Raw genomic sequence first — 21,021 nt, forward strand, 5'->3', positions numbered from 1 at the left:
TTAGCCAAGATTAAAATGAAGGAGAGAATCCTAGAAGTAGCAAGAGCTAAGGGGACAGTCACCTACAAAGAAGTTCCCATCAGACTGTCAGAGGATTTCTCAAAAGAGACCTTACAGGCAAGAAGGGGCTGGAAAGAAATATTCCCAGTCATGAAATCCAAAGACCTACATCCAAGATTGATCTATCCAGTAAAGCTTTCATTTAGAATGAAAGGGCAGATAAAGTGCTTCTCAGATAAGATCAATTTTAAGGAGTTCATCATCACCAAGCTCTTATTATATAAAATGTTAAAGGGACTTACCTAAGAAAAAGAAGATAAAAAAGATGAACAGTGAAAGGACAGCAAACTCACAGTTATTAACAACCACACCTAAAACAAAAGCAAACTAAGAGGACAGCTAGATCAGGAGCAGAACCATAGAAATGAAGATCACATGGAGGATTAGCAACAGGGGAGTGGGAGAAGGAGAAGGGGGGAGAAGGTACAGAAAATAAGTAGCATAGATGGTAGGTAGAAAATAGATAGGGGGAGGGCAGGAATAGTATGGGAAATATAGAATCTAAAGAACTTGAGACACATGGTCATAAACTAAAGGTGGGGAGTGGTGAGGGAGGGGGTGTGCAGAATGGAGGGAAATGAAGGAGGAAATAGAACAACTGTAATGGCATAATTAATAAAATATATTTATAAATAAATAAATAAAGAGTAAAACAACTAATGAAAGTATGGCAGTAAAACTAAATGTTAATGTTATAAACCTGAATAATGTTAAAATAATCATGTAACTACACGGAGGTGGCGGGGGAAGGGGAGATGGGACAAAGTTTGAGTGCCAATGTCCTCATCTTTCAAACCAGCGAATAAACAGATATTATCAAAATATTGAGTTTTTTTATGTTACCTGCTAACCTCTTGATGTTTATTCCTAAATTTTATTTGTTTGTTCAACATTAAAGGGTTCTTTTATGGAAAACAATACCTTGTGGTGAATAAACATTTTTTACTTTTGATTTTCTTTCATTTCAGTCAAACAAAATGTAAATAACTATCCTTCATTAAAAATATTTTTCAGGGTCTCATACCATTTTTATAACTTTTATTTACCTGCCTACCACTCTACTTTTATTACCATATAATATGATAGAAAGGTATTCACAATGATATTCTTTTCATGCTAAAGGTGGCAATTTCTGAGTTTGGGGTAATTTTCTAAAAAAACACATTTTTGTACTTTTCTTCTTTGCTTTATTTTTTATAAAGAGAGTATCTTATTTTATAACAACAATCAGATGACTATTTTGCCTTTAAAAGTTGTAAGCAGTACTTGTATGTCAAGATATTAAGAGTAGGTCATTTTGGGTTATGAGAAAATGAATAATACTAACCTTTTCTTTGTACTTTTCTACAGTTTTTAAATTTACAAACACAAAAATGATTTATTATCTACTTACTTTTTACTATTCTATTTCTTATATATATATTTTATTAAAATGTACTGTTTCATAAATTTGATGCTCTGAGAAATAAAGACTACAAACATCCCAAATAAAAATAAATAAACTACAAATAAAAAGTACAAATATCCCAAAGAAAACAAATAAAGAATATAAATGTCCCAACCTCTGCAGTGTTCAAGGAGAAAGTATCAGTAACTGCTTGATATCACTAAGAACACTGAGTCAGCAATTAACAAATGAGATGGAAAAGGTGGGAAACGCATTCTTTAATCAATTTTATCTCAGTATTATTTATTACTCAATCCTGTGACACAGCTTTTGTGTCATATACTGTGGAACACTTGACATTCGAACAGAGTTATACACCTACTTACACTGAGCTAACAGGGAAGAAATTGTGAAAGGGCTATCTTTATTGTTAACTTATAAACCACATCAACAACTGAGAAACAAAAATAAGTAAATAATCTAAAGTTCCCACTTTAAGTATGGAACCTTACAGGGTGCACAGGGATATGAATACATATTTGCTTATGTTAAAGTAAGAATAACAACAATAACGATAATAACAGAAGGATAAACTAAAAACTTAAGAAGTGGCTACTACGGGGAAGAGGTTGTAGGGATAGGAAGTGAAGCTACGCATCTTCGACTGCCTTGTTTTAAATACTTGAGTTTGGAACCATGTATTTTACATAATTTAAAAATGAAACTAAATTTAAAAACAATCCCTGAAACTCAAGAGCAAAACAAGCAAATAAAACTATGTGTATAAGAGTTGGTAGCATAACAACACAGAGAAGAACTTTTAAAGTGACTTTAAAACACAGTAAACTGATCAAACATACCTAGCTCATGTGATAAATCTTAAAGACAAAAAATTGCAAATAAAAATTTTATCTGTTTCTTATAATCATGTAGTTGGTCATGTTTGCATTATGTATTGGGATAAAGTGAGTGAACAATCATGTTAATGTCACTGGGAAGTGGGATTTGGGGGCATATTAGAAAAGATGCAAAACAGAAGAGGTCAAGGAAAGACTCTATAGGGCCTAGATTTAAATAGAAAGTGTCAGTATACATTAATAATTTTACACACACACACAGTGATTTTCAAATCTATTCACTGGCGGCCTTGAAACCATAAAGAACTCAGCAGCAATGTGCACCCACAATGCCCAGATTATAATCTCTAATGATCATTTTTAAAGATTTTATTTATTTAGTTTTAGAGAAAGGGAGGGAGAAAGAGAGGGAGACAACATGCACCCCCCAACTGGGGACCTGACCCGCAACCCAGGTGTGTGCCCTAGACTGAGAACTGAACTGGCAACCCTTTGGTTGCAGGCTGGTGATCAGTCCACTGAGCCACACCAGCCAGGGCTCTAATGATCATTTCTAGTTCAAATGAACTGAGAGTTCCTTGAATGAAAACTGCAGGATTGAGACAGAAAATACACAGGTTAAACCTGGAATAGCTTGCCCTACCAAAACCCAAGAATGCTATTAAAGCCTACTTAAGGGAAATCGAAGTCTGAGAAGCCTATTTGAAATGCCATCTGCAGGCCAGAAAAATAGGATAATTTGAGCATCGGTTAGAAGAAGACCAAAACAAACAAATAAACAAACCCTCAAAATTAAAAAGACCTGCTTCTTTCTTTGTTTGATGTACTGAAATACTTTAAGTATGTTTAAATCCATGAGGTCACAAGAATCCTAAAATATTTGAACAAAAAGAACATATTTGAATGTGTTAACTTACCAACTTCTTTTTAAAATTAGTAAAGAGAAGTAATCAAGCACTTATCCCATCTTTCTTATATTTGCCATGTCATGAAGTAAATAGTTGAAAAAATTTTCTCTTTATATAGAAGAAATAGTCCAGCTAACAAAAATAAGGAATGATAAAATACAAACACTACTTTGAAAGTACTACTGAATTAATTAGTAATCATCAATAGATAAGGAACCAGATATCTTGTGCTTCCTAACAACACGTGTAAAGTAGCCTTGTCAGAAAAACTGAACTTACATGAGATGAAGCTTCCCCTGTTCCACATACAACTACCAACTAACAGAAGTAAGAGAGAGGAATGAGTTAAAAGAAGCCATAAGGAGGCAGTCACCAAACTCTGAAACGTAGTACACTTTACTGATTAGTTTTATTCATATATCGCAAGGGGGTTAGGGAGGGAGGGTGGAACAGAGAAGAACTATAGATTAGGGGAGGTTTTAGAGATAGATAACCAAGTGCAGAACATGAACTTCATTACAATTCTGATTTCAACTAGTAAACTGTATGGGGTAGTGGTTTATAAAACAATCGGAATGTCTGGACAATTGATTGGATATTTAATGTTGTAAAAAACTGCTTTATGTTGCTTTAGATGAAGAAAATGTCATGGTTCTTTTTTTTATTTTTAAAAGAAATCCTTATCACTCATATGGACATGCTGAACTATTTAGTTAAAATGGTGTCTGGTATTTTCTTCAAAATAATATGAGTGAAGGGGAAATATGAAAAGTTTGTAGGTGAAACTTGCAAACTGTTTCAAGTGAATGATTCTACTTTTGTATGTTAGTAATTTTCCATATAAAAAAACAAAAATTAGAATGCCTCATATTGTAAAGCTAGGCCTAAAAAATGAGATAGATACATGAAACTTTCAAAATGCAGGGTTATTTTAAAAAGAACAACTATTAGAGGAAAAATTACTAGCTAATTTTATATAAGTCGCAAAAATTATTTCTTTTATGCTTATAACCAAAAACATCAGAATTAACTGAAAAATATAATACTCAGAAGTGAAAACAAGTCCACCCAAGGAATGTCATTTAATTCATTTCAAGATAAAAGAAATGTGTCTAGAAGGCAAACCATGACTTCTTGGATTTCTGTGATTTCTGTACAGATGTTATTAGGCTAACAGTTTCCTATTGTCTATGACTGCCCCTTTAGCATCCTCACTACATTTATTTTCATATACGAAACCTACGAATGATCTGTATAGAGTCCTTCAGTGATACCCAGTAAAAATCTTGTACCATTTTGCTGGTTTCTGAGTCTTAGCAAGAAAGGGCAGGAGAGAATTGCAAGCACGTCCTCTTCCCAACCCTGCTCCTAGATGTGTCAGGAAGGAGGACTTATCCCATTTTTCCCGGAACAAAAGATATCCTAGAACGGCACTGACAAATTCCACGTGCAATGTCACGTTCAAATTCTCCTTTCTCAAAAATGTAAGATAAACCTGCTTCCATCGTCCGAAGTACTATGAGCCTAAAAATCCCTTTGTAATGCTGAAGAACGGCAGGTATTCCAGCTGATACGAGAGCAGGACGCCCCTGCTCACACAAGGACGTTGTATCTCAGAAACTCTGAAAACCCTGCGGCTGGAAATAGAACAATGCCCCCTCCATCGGAAGTGCGCTTTTCTTAGTACGGTTGTCGACATCTTAATATCTCAAGTCACGTGGCCATCCTAAAAAGTGCAACTTATCCTGACGTCCCAAAAGACGGAAAAGTTGCCGAAGTCCGAGGAATGAGTCATTTTGTTCAGTTTTGATGAGTAATCTCAGGTGTCATGGAACCCTGATCTGATCGGAAGAAGGCGAGGGGAGGGGGCATCGGATCTGCAGACGAAAGAAGACCTGCCGCTGGGGATTGGATGGAGAGATCTGGATTTTCCTAAAATTGCGTCATTTCGAACCCAATTGGGTCCACATATTATGGGCACCGACGGGTTACCGTCTCGGAAACTCTCAGTCAGACGCAAGCGAAAGGAGAGGAGGCGGCTAATTAAATATTGAGCAGAAAGTCGCGTGGGGGAGCGTGTCACGTGGGTCTCCGGGCTCGTGGAGCCTGGTATAAAAACCGCGCGGCACCAAGCAGCAAAAAGCGCGCTGCGACCTTCTCCTCCACCGCCCTGCGACCGACAGACAGTGCAGAGCGCAGTGCGTGCGCTCAGACCAACCAGAGGAACCCCGCCAGCCTGCCCACCGCGGTAAGTGCCTGCGCCCTGCCAGGGGGCTTTCTGCGCCGCCCATAGCACCCAGGTGGCGGCTTGCAGCGCTAGATGGAGCCGCTGGGGCGAGGGACAGTGCGGGGACAGCAGGGACATGAGTAACCCAATTGCCAAAGTCCGTCTTTTGTCTCCCACCTGCAGAGCCTGCAGGCATGAAGGTGTGGATTGGTTGGTGGGTTGGGGGCTGGTGGAGTTGGTATGGGGGGGGGAGGGGATTTCGAGAAGCTTTGGGGTATGATCCTCTCTCCTAAAGGGTACAGGTGGGACTTTAGCCCTTAGGCTTTTTATCTTGGTTAATTCCATTGTGGGACTGACGACGTCGCTGCCCCAGCTCTCGGATTGTCACCCCCAATGTATGTAATTTTTTCCTCCCCAGTCTCTTCTCCCTACTCCTCCCAGAAATCCAGCATGAAAATCCTCGTGGCCTTGGCAGTCTTTTTTCTCGTCTCCACTCAAGTGTTTGCAGAAGAAATCGAAGCCAACGATGATCTGAATTATTGGTCCGACTGGTCCGACAGCGACCAGATCAAAGTGAGTCCAGGTCCCTTGCTGGCCCTCGCCGTTCTTCCCGACCTGGGGAGTTGTCACTTTATTTGCGGTAGACCCTAGTCAGCCTGGCGAGCAATCGCGACCGGGAGGACCAGTGGCAGTGGAGGCGTGCGGGGCGGGGAGAAGGGGGTAGGGGTATAAGGTGATGCCACCCTCTGAGCCCTGCGTGAGATTGCGTGCCCAGCACCTAAGTTTCCTCCCGAAAGCTGCATTGGGTGGGTCTCAGGAACTCACTGGAGGAGTGATACCTTCCTTGATGAGCCCAGGGTCCTCACAAGGCTGGGAACTTCACAAGGTTTCATCCTCAGGTAAGGGGGATTTGGGGGACTCCAGCCTAGCTTGGAGGACCTGAAGTTTGGAAATGCTGGGGAAGAGGAGAGGAGCACGTGCCGGACGCAGGCAGAAGCGGGGGGCAAGGGCAAGCTGCTCTGGGTTTAGAGGGACGGAGGTGGGTGGGAAGCTGACTTCCTGAGGTGACATTTATTGTATGGACCTGAGAATGGAGCGGCAAGTTTTCATCTGCATGACTCGTAGGCGATTGGTGCAAGGCAGCGCGCCTTGCAGGAACAGCGAAAGTCGTGCCATGCAGGTCCCCTCAAGTGGTGTCACCCTTTCCCACCCTCGACACACACCTGTGCGCATTTAGGGTGGTGAGCCGTCCCCTAAGCCTGTGCCACAGTCGAGACAAAGTGAGGTGGCTAGAGGCAGATGAGTGAGGGTCCCCAGGCTGGGAGCAAAGAGCCGAAAGCGTGCAGGGCTGTAAGACTTTGTGCCTCCTGCTAACTCGCAGGGGCCCGGGGAAGGTGGTAGCGCTCAACACGAGTTCCAGTTCTGCGGAGAGAGGTGGAGGCAGGGAGCACCCTGCCAAGGACCGCCCCTCCCCCAGGCCTGTGGTCGGGGAGCCCGGCCACCCCTAGCCTTGGCTTCCAAGCCTGGCCCAGCGCGGGTCTCATCGCGGGCAGCTGAGTTGAGCCCAAGGCTGGAGCTCACGCCCGAATGACTTGGGCTTCTGGGAGCCTCGCACAGATTGCTACATCACAGTTTGTCCGTGTGTCTGTCCCCCAGGAGGAGCTGCCTGAGACTTTTGACCCTCTTCTGCTGAGAATCTCCCGGAGCCTCAAACCTCATCGGCATTTCATCGGATTAATGGGCAAACGGGACGCTGGTGAGATGAACGGCAGCAATCCCGCCTGGTCTGCTTGCTTATTCTCAGAGCACCCAGATTATTATCTCTTGCTCTTGGAGTAGAGATTTCCGGCCTAAAACATGTGGTTACCTCCCCCACTCCTCAGCACCCCCCCCCTCCCGCGCACTGCTGTAGCCTGCACCTCACTAACACAGGCATGTGCCCGCGGAGGAGGGGAGGCATCCGTTGTACGCACCTCTCAGTGTTAGGCCCAAACCACCAGAACAGGAACCAACCTTAGCTCCCTTGACCGAAGATTGGAACTGATAAAGCAGAAGGCACGGGCCTCCACGGGGTAATACTCAGAATGTTATGTGTGCATGTGGAAGCTGGTTATAAAGCACTGGGGTTAGAACAGGCTTTGCTGCCCCTTGTCTCCGGTAGAAATATGTTTCTTTGAATGCTTTCTTTGAATAGTTTCTTTGGTACTATCTGTGGAACCTGTAAATTGTTCATGTCAATTGTTTCTCCTCAGGTTCCTCACCTGAAAAACAAGTGGCCCTGCTGAATGCTCTTTATGGTAAACATTTTTTAATAAATATTTTACTATTGTGAATGCTTATGTAGGGAAGTGAAAAAAGACTTTAATGGGCTGAAATACAGATTCACGATGATCTGTTTAATGAAGAGATGGACTTGTATCTCTCATTCCTGAGCATCAGATGGGTGGCCCTCCTTGAATATATGCTTCTTACAGAAAAACAGAGGTGGCATCACCTAACAGTTATTAACGGACCTCAAGACTCTCACAGTCTTGGACTTGAATCTGTAACCCATATCAAACACTTAAAATATTTTTCCTTTGTTATTTTGTTTTTATTATCAATAATTTTATTAGCATTTAGGGTTTGCTATATTCCTCAGTAGAGTTTATGAGTGGGAAATGGTACATATTTTAAAATTCAACTTATTTTGTACTTAAAAGATACAATGTAGCATTTTTAAAACAAATTATTGTGTTTGCTTCTTTTTTTTCTTCTAGGACATGGCCTGATCTCTCATAAAAGTGAGTTCAAATTATTTTGACATTTATCAAATACAAATGTTAAGAGATTGGGTTCTAATTTATGCAACACCTGCTCCATTTTATAACTTGGGGCTTACTATGTTTAATTAAGACAGTATAAGAATGGTGGAGACTCGTATTATATTTACATCCAGAACATGATTGTTTAGAGCTTTGCGATTTAGATATATCATACTTTCCAAAATGATACATTATGTTAAAAATTCTTTAACTACCAGCTAAACCACTGCTGAATTTCTGACTCACAGAAATTGTAAGATAATAAATATTTGTTGTTGTAGTAAGCTGCTAAAAAAAACTTTTAACTCCTATAAATTGTTAGTGTAGACAAGAATTCTAATCCCAGGGGTAAAAATCCATCACACATTCTCTCCTGACACTCTACAACCACCACTTTCACTGCAAAACAAAACAAACAAGCAAAACCCCCAAATATTTATAGGTATCTTGTAACTCATTTTGAGTATGCTGGATGCCATAATGACATCCCTTATTAGGGTGATTTAGCAGCCAAGACGCTCCAGTGGATGTCTGAGAAGTTAATCCCTACTAAAGGTAGAGATGGAAATGCAGTTTTTTATTCCGTAACTCAGTGGGAAACCTCATTCTATCAAAGCACAGTGAGACATTTCTTAAGGCAGTGAATTGAAGATGGCAAACTGTGACACTTGACGGTCACTAGACCCCAGTTGCCCAGTTAACGGAACCAGAGCTGACAGGCAGTCCCAGGGGACCGTCTTAATTGTGCTGTGCACTCACCCTCACTTGGATTTTTGGCACACTGGGTGGCAGAGTAGGCTGCAAGGAGAAAGCAGCCCTATTTTCAAGGAATCCAGTGTAAACAAGAGACATCCTCCCACTAGACTTAAGGTGATCTTTCCCAGGGGCTTCATCTTTGAAACTGAATAAATCATTCATTACTTACTTTATAAGGAGTTGACTCGCAAGGGAATTAGATACAGAAAAATCTTAGTAGTGAAAATAAATACACTCCATTACTATCAAAACTGACACATTTTCCAAAAGAAGTGTTTAAAATCCAATAAAATAGAAAGAGTGACCTTCTAGAAGTTTATAATTGTCAGATGTAGGGATCTGACTTCACTAAGGTTCAGTTCCTGAGAAATAAAGCACATCCATTAACAAAAGGAAGTAGGCGTGGAGACTTCTCTGTCACACAGTGTGAAACTGACTTCCTAAATATCACAGCTAGCTTCAATAGCAGCAATATTTAATACTTTGTAAACAGATAAATATAATATGAATAAAGGGAATATTTAGATACAGAATTGAGAGAAGTGCTTTCATTGTACCATTGTAGTATCATTTATAAAACTTATTAAGAATCCTCATTTCTTCTGACTCACCAAAACTTGAAATAGAGATTATTTTATGCACAAATATTTGGAAGCTTGTTTTTTATTGGTACTAGCTATAACAGTTTATCTCCTCAATGATATACATATTAAAATACCCATAAATGTATTTTTCCAGGGCATAAAACAGATTCCTTTGTTGGACTAATGGGCAAAAGAACTTTTAATTCTGGTATGTATAAAATCATGACTGAAAATAGATAGTATCTTAAATTTACTTGTATTATTTTCTTTCTAAGGCATAGTTCCAAAGTATTAAAAAGGAATGATGGATTTAACATAAGTATTTATGGTGAAAACAATCTAACTGCAATAAATAAATCCAAGAATGAATTTAGAGCTGATTAAGCTAATATCACCACCACAACAACAATCTTTCTAAACTGCCAGCCTTACCTGCCCCATTCAATGAGTATCTAACTTGAATCTTTGGGCTAGTCTAATACTCCTTCCCTTATATCTGCTAAATAAACCACATTTAACTTCACTGAACTAAGGATGTGGGGGATGTGGGAAATAAGACTGATTTTCACTTGTTACCAAGGTAATTTGAAAGTCTTGTAGGACATTACATCTGGCAGTTTCCCGACACAAAAATAAAGAAATAAACAAAACAAAATTAATTCATTTATACAAATTACTTGCTCTTCATAATATTTGACAGAAACTTGAACTCTGGAACATCCTGATGGATGTTTGAGAAAAATATGGTCCATTCCAATGCCATCAAAAAGGAACATAATCACATCACCCTAGAGATGTATAATCAGTCCTGGCTACAAAGCCTTCAGAGAGAACGGATGCCACCACTCTCTCACAGCCCATTGGAATTCCGAACAACTCTTTCACTTGATATGAATGCCACATGTTTCCTTTCTTCTCTGTCGTTCCTATTTTCTATATAAATGATGCATACTTATATCTGAAAACTCATCCATCATAGTATTTTCAAGGCTAAATAACCCCTATGTCATTTTCATAGAGACTGACTTATTGTTAAGCACAGTCAGGCCTTACAGTCTCTAGTTTAGTTTCCTTGGGAAAACTATTCAAATTCTCTTCATTTTACACTGAGTAAAAATGGAAGTAAAATTCTAGTCATGTAATAAAGTAATTAGCACCTGTCTTGTCCATTGAAAATATTTCAAATTTCTAAAAAATATGTAACAAAGATATGCTGGTTTAATTCTCAATTATCTGGAAAATCATGTAAAAATGATGCCTGCTAGTATTTACATTGGTTCTCTATCTTGCAGATTTAAACTACTGTATTTGTATTCATCAGTCATTTTGGGGCTGCTCAAGTTTAAATTTTAAAGACATTACCAGTCTATCTAATCGAAGACTTAAAATTACTTCACTGATATGTGTTATGGCATGACTTTTGGAAAAGGAATATAAATTTAAACCAGACAGGCTTTAGTTGTATCGGAAGTGTGTGCCGGCCCTTATAAAGCTCTGGTTTTCTTGATGATTGCATTAGTCTTCACCTCTCCATTTCCAGAATTGATACGTTTCAGCACATGCTTAACTTTACAAATAATATAGATACTGTACAAGTCAGAACAGAGTCAATGCTATTAAATATACTTAAAGTAATAATGTATAATAAATAATAAATAGAATAGAATCAGGATTAATGACTAAATCTTCATTTCTCTATTTTAGTTAAGAAATAAAAAAGGAAGAAAAATGGGCAAAAATGTAATCCATACTCAATCAGAGATCTTTTCATATACTCAGTTGAGGCAAAGTTATTATCATCTTCTACAGCCATCTGATCCTTACCCTTTTGAGATCACGAACCCCTTTGGCCATCTAGAAAAATCTAGAAACCCCTTCCCACAAGAGCCCTCCTCCCCTCATTCATACACACAGAAGTTTACATACGGTTCCAGAGGGTTCAAGGACCCGGTAAGAAATTCTGCTTTGAGTAAACAGGACATGATGTTCCAGCTAAATCTCTGATCAACCTTTGTTAAGTTCACATTAGCATTCACCTCACTTCTCTGAGGGATGGAATCATGTTACCTAACATGAACTTATGCTAGTTCTCCTCCTCTTCACATGAACAAACCAGGGTGAGAAATGAACTGTTTGCTTCCTTCAGAACTGCCTGGGTTGGGGGGTTTGGGCTCAGACTCTTCTACCCCAGAAATGCATTGTGATTGACAAAAGAAGCAGCTTATTGTTGACCTCACTTATGGGACGGTTGGATGCTGAAGACCCTCTGCTCCGTGTTGAAGGGGGAGTGATGACACGGGAAACCTGACCTACCTCCTCTCTCAACAAATCCTTCCCACTGGGAAAAGTGTTTGCGGTAGCATTCATGGTTTCTACATATCTTTCGGAGTTCTGTCTCCTGTTTCTATTTAAATTTAAAATTTTATATGGGGCATACTGAATTTTCAAAAGCATAGTAGTTCACTATGATGTAAATCTTAGTATACAAAATGTTAGTTAAAATGATGAAAAGTATACTTGAGTACTTTGATTATAGCTGTCTGATCTTACCTTTTTGTGGTTATACACCTTTGAAACTGTAATATCATATCATATCATATCACATCATATCATATCTTTAGTCTTTCTTTTTTAGTTCAGGCAGCCAGTGTGTGTTAGGTTCAGGTTGCTAGGTGTGCGTTAAGTACTTTCAGAAGCACTGGCTAACCTTTCACAGGCGTTAGGGTGCTAGGAGGTAAGTGAAACTGTTGTATTTTGATGACACAATTGTCCTACCCACAGACTGAGGCTGTTTTCAGTCTCAAGGACATCAGGGGGCATCCACAAGACAGGCAGAAGATTGTCACACCATAAGTTACCCCTATAACAGGAATCAGTAACCTTTTTCTATAAAGAGCCACATAGTAAACATTTTAGGCCTTGTGAGCCATGCAATATGTAAAAGAATGGATGGGACCATGTTCCAGTAAAATGTTCTTTACAAGAAAAGGTAGTGGGCTAGATCTGGCCTGTGGCCAGAAGTTTATTGACTCTGTCCTAGAATAAAAGTCCCACATTTTGTTGCCATCCTATGACTATTCCTGGCTAACTTTCTATAAACCACCAGGGGTGTCTGCCACTGCTTGAGAACACTGCTGAGAATCCACACTGCAATACATTGTGGAAATGTGCTTTGGGGACACCCAGTACAGGATGGATGAGCAAAGTTACCAAGAATTCTGCACTTAGGTCACTGCTGGTCAGGGTAGAGACCGAGGCAAGATTGAAAGATGTGCAAATAAAACTCTTGGAAATATTTCAATGGAGGGGAGAAGTCATTATGAGTTTTGAAAGTCATTGTGTGTGCCTTGCACTTTGTTTTATTCCCTCAGTGGATCCTCTTAAAGAATGCTTTCTCTTTGCTTTGTTCTCAGCAGCTTATGAAAGGAGTGCAATGCAGAATTATGAAAGAAGACGTAAATAAACTACCCAGTGTGTTATTTACTGAGCTTCATTTGTGTCAATGGCCAAGAAAAGGTAAAAAAAAATGAGAAATGCACTATGAGGAGTAATTATTTATTTAATAATCATTGTTTTGAGATGAAAACTCAAAAAGTGTCTATTTTTCATATTGTGCCAATATGTGTCGTAAAAGTGCATTACAATTCTGATATGAATCCCTTAGAAATAGAAATCAGTGGTAATTTCTCAACAAAGCACAGTGCTCAATGAAACTGTAACAACCTGTCAATAATATATACTCTCTGAAGAAGGAAATCATTTTTGTTTTTCGGAAGCAGTCATGTCAGCTCCTGCTGAAGAGAAGGAAGCTCACGGATGGGCTTGTGCTTCTCCATTAGTTTTTATGGTGAAAATGTACTGCGGTTTGGTATTGAACTATATTTGTATCTCTGCAGCATGTTTTATGTTTTGTGACTATATACAGATATTTTAAAAACTTTTAATGTGATTCTAAGGTCTTCATTTCATTGTATAATGTGTTGTGACAGTTGACATTTTAAATAAAAGAAAAAATATCTTGAGAATTGGGTCTTATTCTTCACTAACATTTAGGTCAAAGCAGCAACCTTTCTTTTAGTAGATGAAATATGTTTGAAGCTGTTTTGGCTGACAATGGAGTGTAAAGCTACCAAATTTCTCTTTCTTAAAGCAAGAGACTAAAATGTAATCTCAGTTTCTCTCTCTCACACACACGCACATTTTTTTATGGATTACTCAGTTAGCACAAGAGCATTCATAGAGAAAACAATTACATTTTGGAACCCAAAGAGTAACAGCTAAATTCTGTTTGTACATGCCTGTGATTCCCTTTTGCAAACAGGATAATAATAGTATTTTATTATAGTATTTTAAAGATGTATTTCACTGATTATTTCCTTGTAAGGTAAAAAATCAGCACACACTGCCATTTCAGCCCTGCATGGATCCCAGGTAGAAGTACACCAGTGTGTGAATTTCACTGGAATTAAGACACCAAATGAAACTGTCACAAAGGTCACCAGAAGACCATACAGATGATGGGGAGTATGATATCATCCCTGTAACAAAGGCAAGAGGCCCTTTCTAGCACTTCTAAGGGTGCCTGTGCTTTGCTAACACCAATAAGACTCTCCAGCAAAAACAAAGGCATCAGGAATAAATACAGTTGGAGGGAGACTCTTGTGCACTTAAGGGAAAAGACTGTTAAGTGTCCTTGGAACCATTTGCTGATTGCATAGAGAATGTAAAATATTGACAAGTGGTAAAAACCACTCAGGACAAATATTGCTCAGTGAAATAAAACTTCATGAATTTAGCCTGGATAGATGATTTCTGTTGATCAATGTTAAAACCATTTGTGGGAGAGGAGAGCTAAAGTATATTTTAACCTACCTTTAAATGAAAAACCTGGTTTTTAAAAGAAACTCAAGCTGGTTTTCCTTATTATACAATACATTTAAATATTACAAATTATATTATGATAAGCAAAATGGACAAAACCAGTCATCTAGAGCCCCATTTCCCAGTACTGTTAAATGTTCTATTTAACGACAACAATAACTGTGATATATAATAATTATAATAGTAATAGCTATCATTATATAGTCATACACTGCATAATGATGTGTTGGTCACCCAAAGACTACATAAACCATTGGTGGTCCCATACAATTATAATGAAGCTAGAAAACCCCCATCACCCAGAGACATCGTAGTTGTCATAACATCACACTGCACAGTATCACTCATGTGTCTGTGGTGCTGCTGGGTCAGCAAACCGCAGTCAGTTGTATAAAAGTATAGCACATACAATTACGTACAGTATGTGATCCTGATAATACTGAGAAACAACTATGTTACTGTTTATATATTTACTATGCTATATCTTTCATCCTTAGAGTGTACTATTTCTACTTATAAAAAAAGATTTGCTGTAAAACATTATGCTGTGTTATTGCCAGCAGCAGCCTCACACTTACTATGTTAACCACGTCTGTTGGTTGCTTCCTTTTCTCTTGCACTTAATTTGATGCTTTGCCCAGTAACGTGCTATGTGGGCTTGTACCCTAGGAGCAACAGGCTCTACCACAGAGCCCAGGTGTGCAGGAGGGTATGCTATCTAGGTTTGTGTAAGTGCACCCTGTAATGTTCAAACAACAACAAAATCACCTAATAACGCATTTCTCAGGATATATCCCCGTCATTAAGCAGCGTGTGACTGTGTATAAGTAATCGCTCACTGAGGGAAGTAACATTATCATCGTCACCACTTTACAGATGAGGATATGAAGCTTAAGAATATACTGGGGTTGGAGATCATACTATGAGAGGAGTCAAGATTAGGAAAAATTATTAAGGGAATATAGCAAAGGCCTGGGGCTGTGGGCCACGATGCCTGTTAAAGCCTGGAGCACAGTCTGTGGCACCCAGCAAGTGTTCCCGGTGCTATTGTTAGCTGTTCTCCAAAATGCCAGTGAGAAAATCAGCACTTTACTTTCACTACTCCCATGTTTTTTTGTGGGCAGCTGCAGCAGGGGGGTGGTTTTCAAATCGCTGCCACGCAGATTAAACCTAGCATTCCATTACAAATTGAGTGGCACCTCGCTGCTCATTTGTGCACTGTGCAATCCCCCTGCCCGCCCTTCCCGCTCTGCGATTCTACAGTCTCAGCAGCAGGACCCCTCAGCAAGGCCGAAGGACCTGCACCAGTGAGCCCTCACTCGTGCCTGCGTTCTCTCCAGCCAAATGGCAACAGCACAGGTATGGAAAGGGAGACACTTCAGCGCTCAGTCTGCAGTCATGAAATGTTTACTGTCGCTTTCCCTCTGGGGCATATGTCCTTTAACTAGAACAAGTTTTCATCACCTGTGTTCTCTCTTCAATATTCTATTCTGTTATAAAACAGCAAACAGGCCAATGTATATAATTAAGTTATGCAAATACTTTATTGCTTTAGGTTTTTTGTTTGGTTTTGGCTTTGGTTTTCAGTCAGGGCCCAGGACAAAAACAAATGACACTCAAATGACTCCTCTGAAGAGAATTTAATAAAGGCACCACTTACAAAGACTGAACAGAGCATAGAGAAGCCAGCAAAGGCAGTGGTTCTCTGAGCTGGAACCCTCGGGCATCACGGCTGCCCCTACAAGAAGGAGCAAGATGAGGAAGCGAGGTTCAAGGCATAGAACTGTTTAATCACTATGGGGCACATCTGAAATTAATGTAATACCATATGTCCACTGTAATTGACAAATAATTTTCAAAAACAGATGAAATGAGCATCTCTGTGTGCTGAGGGCCACCTGGAGCTGCTGTGGTCATTAGGGGCAAAACCAACACAGGTGATGGGGTCTGTGTGGGGTGACGAGGGTGCTGAGGCCACAGAATAAATATCCCACCTCACTCTGCTACTGCTGCCTGGTCTGCTGTCGGTGCCTCCAATCCCAACCAGAAAACTCAGGGCTCGGAGCTCCTAACGCTGCTGCCCACACAGGTCAGTACGGACCGGGCGCCAGAGCAGGCGCAGGAATCTGGCAGGTACATGTAGAGGTGGAAAAGGAAGATGTCCAATGCACCATATACTCCACTATTTCTTAATCTAAAGAAAACTAATGAGAAAACATTCAAATAAAGAAATATGTAAAGTAAAAATGAAAGTCCACCTCTGGATGCCCAGTGCTTTCCCCCAGGGATATAGTTTGATATGGATCCATCCAATAAACAAAAAAATAGAATAATCTGAGCACATGCTGAAATCTCCCCTTTTAACACCAAATCATTATATATTATTTTTAAGTTGTATTTTTAAAGAAATTCATAAGTGCAATGAGATTTATTTTAAAAAAACCAGAGTAAGGACTTTTGGTGGACCAGAAATTATATGGGTCCCCAAATAAGAGCACACTGGAAGCCACCATAGGAGGCCATGAACTTGGCAGGCAACTACTGCAGGCTGCAGAACAAGGTGCAAACCTGGGTAGGGAACTGACCACAGCAGAACACAGACAGACTTCTTATCAGCAATACTGGGGGCCACAGAATGAGGAAACAAAATCTAAAAATTCTTACGGGAAATAATACTTAGCCAAACTACCATTCAGCAATGAGGATAAATTTGTGAAAGAAAGCCAACTAACAGCTATCGGCGTAAGCCTTTACTATAACCATCAACAAAATGGCTCAAGAGAGCTAGCTGTTCTGCTATAGAACAGACAGCCTAAAGAATTTATATGTTAAACTGATAGAGGTCTAAGTTCCACTGTGTTTTCAAAATTGTCCGCTGTTCCCATCGGACTGCTGTCCCCATTGGTATGGGGAATTGAGGCTGGATTAGTAGGGTTAGGCTGGAGTGGAATTTGGGGACTGCAAGACTGGAGCCGAGGTTTCAGCAGCTGTTAGATACTCAGTTTGTATTTGGCAGGATCAGTGAGGAGGAAGAGGTGGGGCCCAGACCTTGCCATCAGACGAATAAATTCTTCCATTCAGCTTCTTTCATAAATTAGGGGTATTTTAATGTAAGACTTCGGAAAGTTAACCACCCACCTACTTGGAAAGAATTACTAAAGGATGTATTTTAGCAAGAAGAAAAATCTGGGAGGAAGTAAGGAACAAGAAACATGGTAACAAAGTAATAAAAATAAATACACTACTAAACTGAAATCAGTTCATGTATGTGGATATATGTGTATTAAATAAATACCTGGAGATAAGATTCCATAAGATGTCAACATGGGAGTCAGCTGGAGAAGGAAGAAGAGTATCAAAGGGAACAGACGCATGCTAAATTTCTCGTCTTGTGGAGAGGAAGCGTAGACTATAGATGCATTTGACTGCAGACTTTTAAAAAGAAAGTGTAAGTTTCTGTATGTGAGCTAACATGTGCACAAGCTGAACATTGCAGAAATGCATAAACGCATAACTATCAAAGTGGGATGGGGAATATTGAAAAACGCAATCTAATAGAGAACAAGAAAGCCTTTAAAAATTGTTGCCAAAACCAGAAAAAAACTATGGTAAGAATAAACCAGAGCCTATCAATATTTACAATAAATGTGAGCAGTGTTATCAGAACAATGGAAAAAGATGGTGGGGCAAAAATATCCAACTATTATTATTTACCAGAGACAAGCCTGGAAAAAAAAGTAATATAGAATTGTTGAAAATAAAGATATTAACCCCTGGCTGGTGTGGCTCAGTGGACTGAGTGCCGGCCTGCAAGCCAAAGGACTGCTGGTTTGATTCCCAGTCAGGGCACGTATCTGGGTTGAGGGCCAGGTCCCCAGTTAGGGGCATGCAAGAGGCAACCACACACTGATGTTTCTCTCCTTTTCTTTCTCCTCCCTTTCCCTTTCTCTAGAAGTAAATAAATATTTTTTTAAAGAAAATAAATATATTAAAAAATATACCCACCAAAATATTAACTTGAGAATTTTATAGCACTCCTATCAGATAGGAGATCAAAAAATATTTAATACTGATAAAAGGAGTAATCCACTAAAAATATATAATAGTAGTGACCTTTATGTATATGAGGTATGTTCAAGTTATATAAAGTGCAAGCCAATAGAAATATTAAAAAGTATAAAAATGGACACACCTTTCATAATTGTGAGAGATGGCACTCTTTTGGTAAGCAACAAATTAACCAAAGAGCAAGCAAGGGTAAGAGGAATTGAATGACATAATTAAGAATCATCACAAATAACCTGGCTGGTGTAGCTCAGTGGATTGAGCGCGGGCTCTGAACCAAAGTGTCACTGGTTTGATTCCCAGTCAGGGCACATGCCTGGGTTGTAGGCCGAGTCCCCACTTGGGGGCACATGAGAGGCAACCACACATTGATGTTTCTCTCTTTCCCTTCCTCTCTCTCCAAATATAAATAAAGATAAAATCTTAAAAAAAAGAATCCTCACAAATAGACATGCAGAGAATTTAGACAGACACACATAATTTAAAAAATTCATTACATAGACATACTTTTAAAATATATGTGAAACATTCAGAGAATTGAGCAAGTGGACACAACTGAAGTTTTTTAAATGTCATCTCATATAAACTATAATCACATACGATATTGCAAGAGAATCAACATGCTGCCAGAAAATCCAAACATCAGGAAGGTTTGGGGCAGACTCCTAAATAATTCTTGGAATAAAGAGAAGAATAAACAGTTTAAAATACTTTGAAATAAATCACCACATCAGGTAGGGATACCCAAGACCGTCCTCACATTGGGAGGTTTGCTAGAAGAACTCGGGGCACCCAGCACATAATCATGCCCATAGCGAAGATTCATCGCAGCCAGCTAGTAAGGATACACAGCCAGGTCAAAGGGGAAAAGACAGCGTGTGTGGGGGGGGGGAAACCCTGGTGCAGGCCTCCTTACACCTTCTCTCTGCCACAAGGGGTCACGCAGTGCACAATCTTTCTCAGCAACACAAATGCAGCAATAGTGTGGGATGTATCTGTCCAGGGAAGCCCAATACAGACTTAGCACTAAGGTTTTCACTGGGGCTGGTCACAGAGCCACCCTCTGCCTGGCACGTTTCAAAATTCCAGACTGCTAGAAGGAAAGCAGATGTCTCACAAACAAGGAATTTGTTTGTGCAAACAGTGAGCTACCCTTACACAGGGAAAGTTTCGTATCAGTGAACAGCCCAGGGCCAAGCTTGCCAGCAGGTCTTTAAGGACAGCGGTCGGGGCCAGCAGAGGGAACTGGTGTCTGACAGCAGGTGAGGCCTGCCCTGGGTATGGAGCCAGGGCCATGCACAGGGGGTATTTATAACCATAAACGAGTTTCTCACAAAATAAAAACACTTGCAATTTAACAAACAAGATTTCACCAAAAGACACTGAAAAAAAATAAATCCAATGAAAACAGAATAAAGGAATTAAGTGATAAGTCAGATACTAATAAAACAAAAACTATAAGAATCACACAAAACTAGACTTGATCAATAACATAAACCCTGCTTCTTCAAAAAAAACAATTTTTTAAAAACTAAAACTTTGGAAATTTGTAAGTAAGGAAAAAGGGACAGAAGGTAAAATTTTATATTGACAGGAAAATAGCTGAAATACACAGAAGTTTGAAAATTTTTAAGATATTATATAAAATTTTACACTAATGAATTTGAAATATCACTCAAAGGATAGATTTTAGATATTAAGAATTATAAATGATGCAATTAGCTAAAACAATTCAATAACTAGGAAGGAATTTTTAGTTGTACTCATTCACTACACCCCTCTCTTACCCTGACACTGTAAAGGTAATGGCCCAGGCCATTTAATAGAGGATATCAACTAAGACACCAGGAAAAAAGAAATAATTTTTTTTCATTTGCAAACTGTTACAAAATTAAGAAAACGAGTCAGGTAACTCCCTAACACAATGAAGGAGTTTGTTCTAACTGAAAGAAACTACCCAGCTCATTAGTAAATCCAACCTAACTGCCAAGACTCCACCGAAAAGCAGTTAGACTAATAAATAAATTCAGTATAGTTGCAAGATACAAAATCAACATACAAAACCAGTTGTGTTTCTATGCACTAACAACAAACAATCCAAAAAAGAAATAAAGAAAAACAATTCTATATACAATAGCATCATTAGAAACAATAAAATATTTAGGAATTTAACCAAGTAAGTGAAAAATCTATACACGGAAAATTAAGGGAGTGATGAAAGAAATTGAAGACACAAATAGGCAGACAGATACTCTGTGCTCACAAATTACAAGCATTAATGTTGTTCAAATGTCCACACTATCCAAGGTGATCTATGGAGTCAGTGTAATCCATAGCAAAATCCCAACGGCACTTGTTCACAGAAATAGAAAACATTCATAAAGTTTGTATGGAACTGCAAAAAAAAATATCCAAATAGCTAAAAGCACTCTTGAGAAAGAACAAAGCTTGAGGCATTACAATTCCTGATTTCAAACTACATTATAAAACTA

The 21,021-nt window shown here is 39.3% G+C and overlaps 1 protein-coding gene across 2 annotated transcripts; it reads left to right on the top strand.

Moving 5' to 3' along the window:
- The first annotated feature begins 5,352 nt into the window (after nt 1–5,352).
- On the top strand, nt 5,353–13,556 carry TAC1 (tachykinin precursor 1). Of its 2 annotated transcripts, none has more exons than XM_037136696.2 (7): nt 5,353–5,460; nt 5,858–6,012; nt 7,096–7,195; nt 7,692–7,736; nt 8,199–8,222; nt 9,738–9,791; nt 12,997–13,556. In XM_037136696.2, exons 2-7 carry the CDS (start codon nt 5,890–5,892, stop codon nt 13,044–13,046), a joined length of 396 nt encoding a protein of 131 aa, XP_036992591.2. In that variant the 5' UTR covers nt 5,353–5,460; nt 5,858–5,889; the 3' UTR covers nt 13,047–13,556. The 2 variants fall into 2 exon arrangements, with proteins under 2 accessions (XP_036992591.2, XP_036992592.2); XM_037136697.2 differs by having other exon boundaries at nt 13,000–13,556.
- Nucleotides 13,557–21,021: the final 7,465 nt, after the last annotated feature.

Source organism: Artibeus jamaicensis, unplaced genomic scaffold (genome assembly GCF_021234435.1).
Source record: "Artibeus jamaicensis isolate MK-2021 breed Jamaican fruit bat unplaced genomic scaffold, CSHL_Jam_final contig_923, whole genome shotgun sequence".
NCBI classification, from domain to species: Eukaryota; Metazoa; Chordata; class Mammalia; order Chiroptera; family Phyllostomidae; genus Artibeus; species Artibeus jamaicensis.

Excerpts from the sequence above, each read along its gene's own strand:
- TAC1 (XM_037136696.2), top strand. The coding sequence starts at position 5,890 with ATGAAAATCCTCGTGGCCTTGGCAGTCTTTTTTCTCGTCTCCACTCAA. Across the intron at positions 7,196-7,691 it reads AATGGGCAAACGGGACGCTG|GTTCCTCACCTGAAAAACAA; the intron begins GTGAGATGAACG and ends GTTTCTCCTCAG. Across the intron at positions 7,737-8,198 it reads CCTGCTGAATGCTCTTTATG|GACATGGCCTGATCTCTCAT; the intron begins GTAAACATTTTT and ends TTTTTCTTCTAG.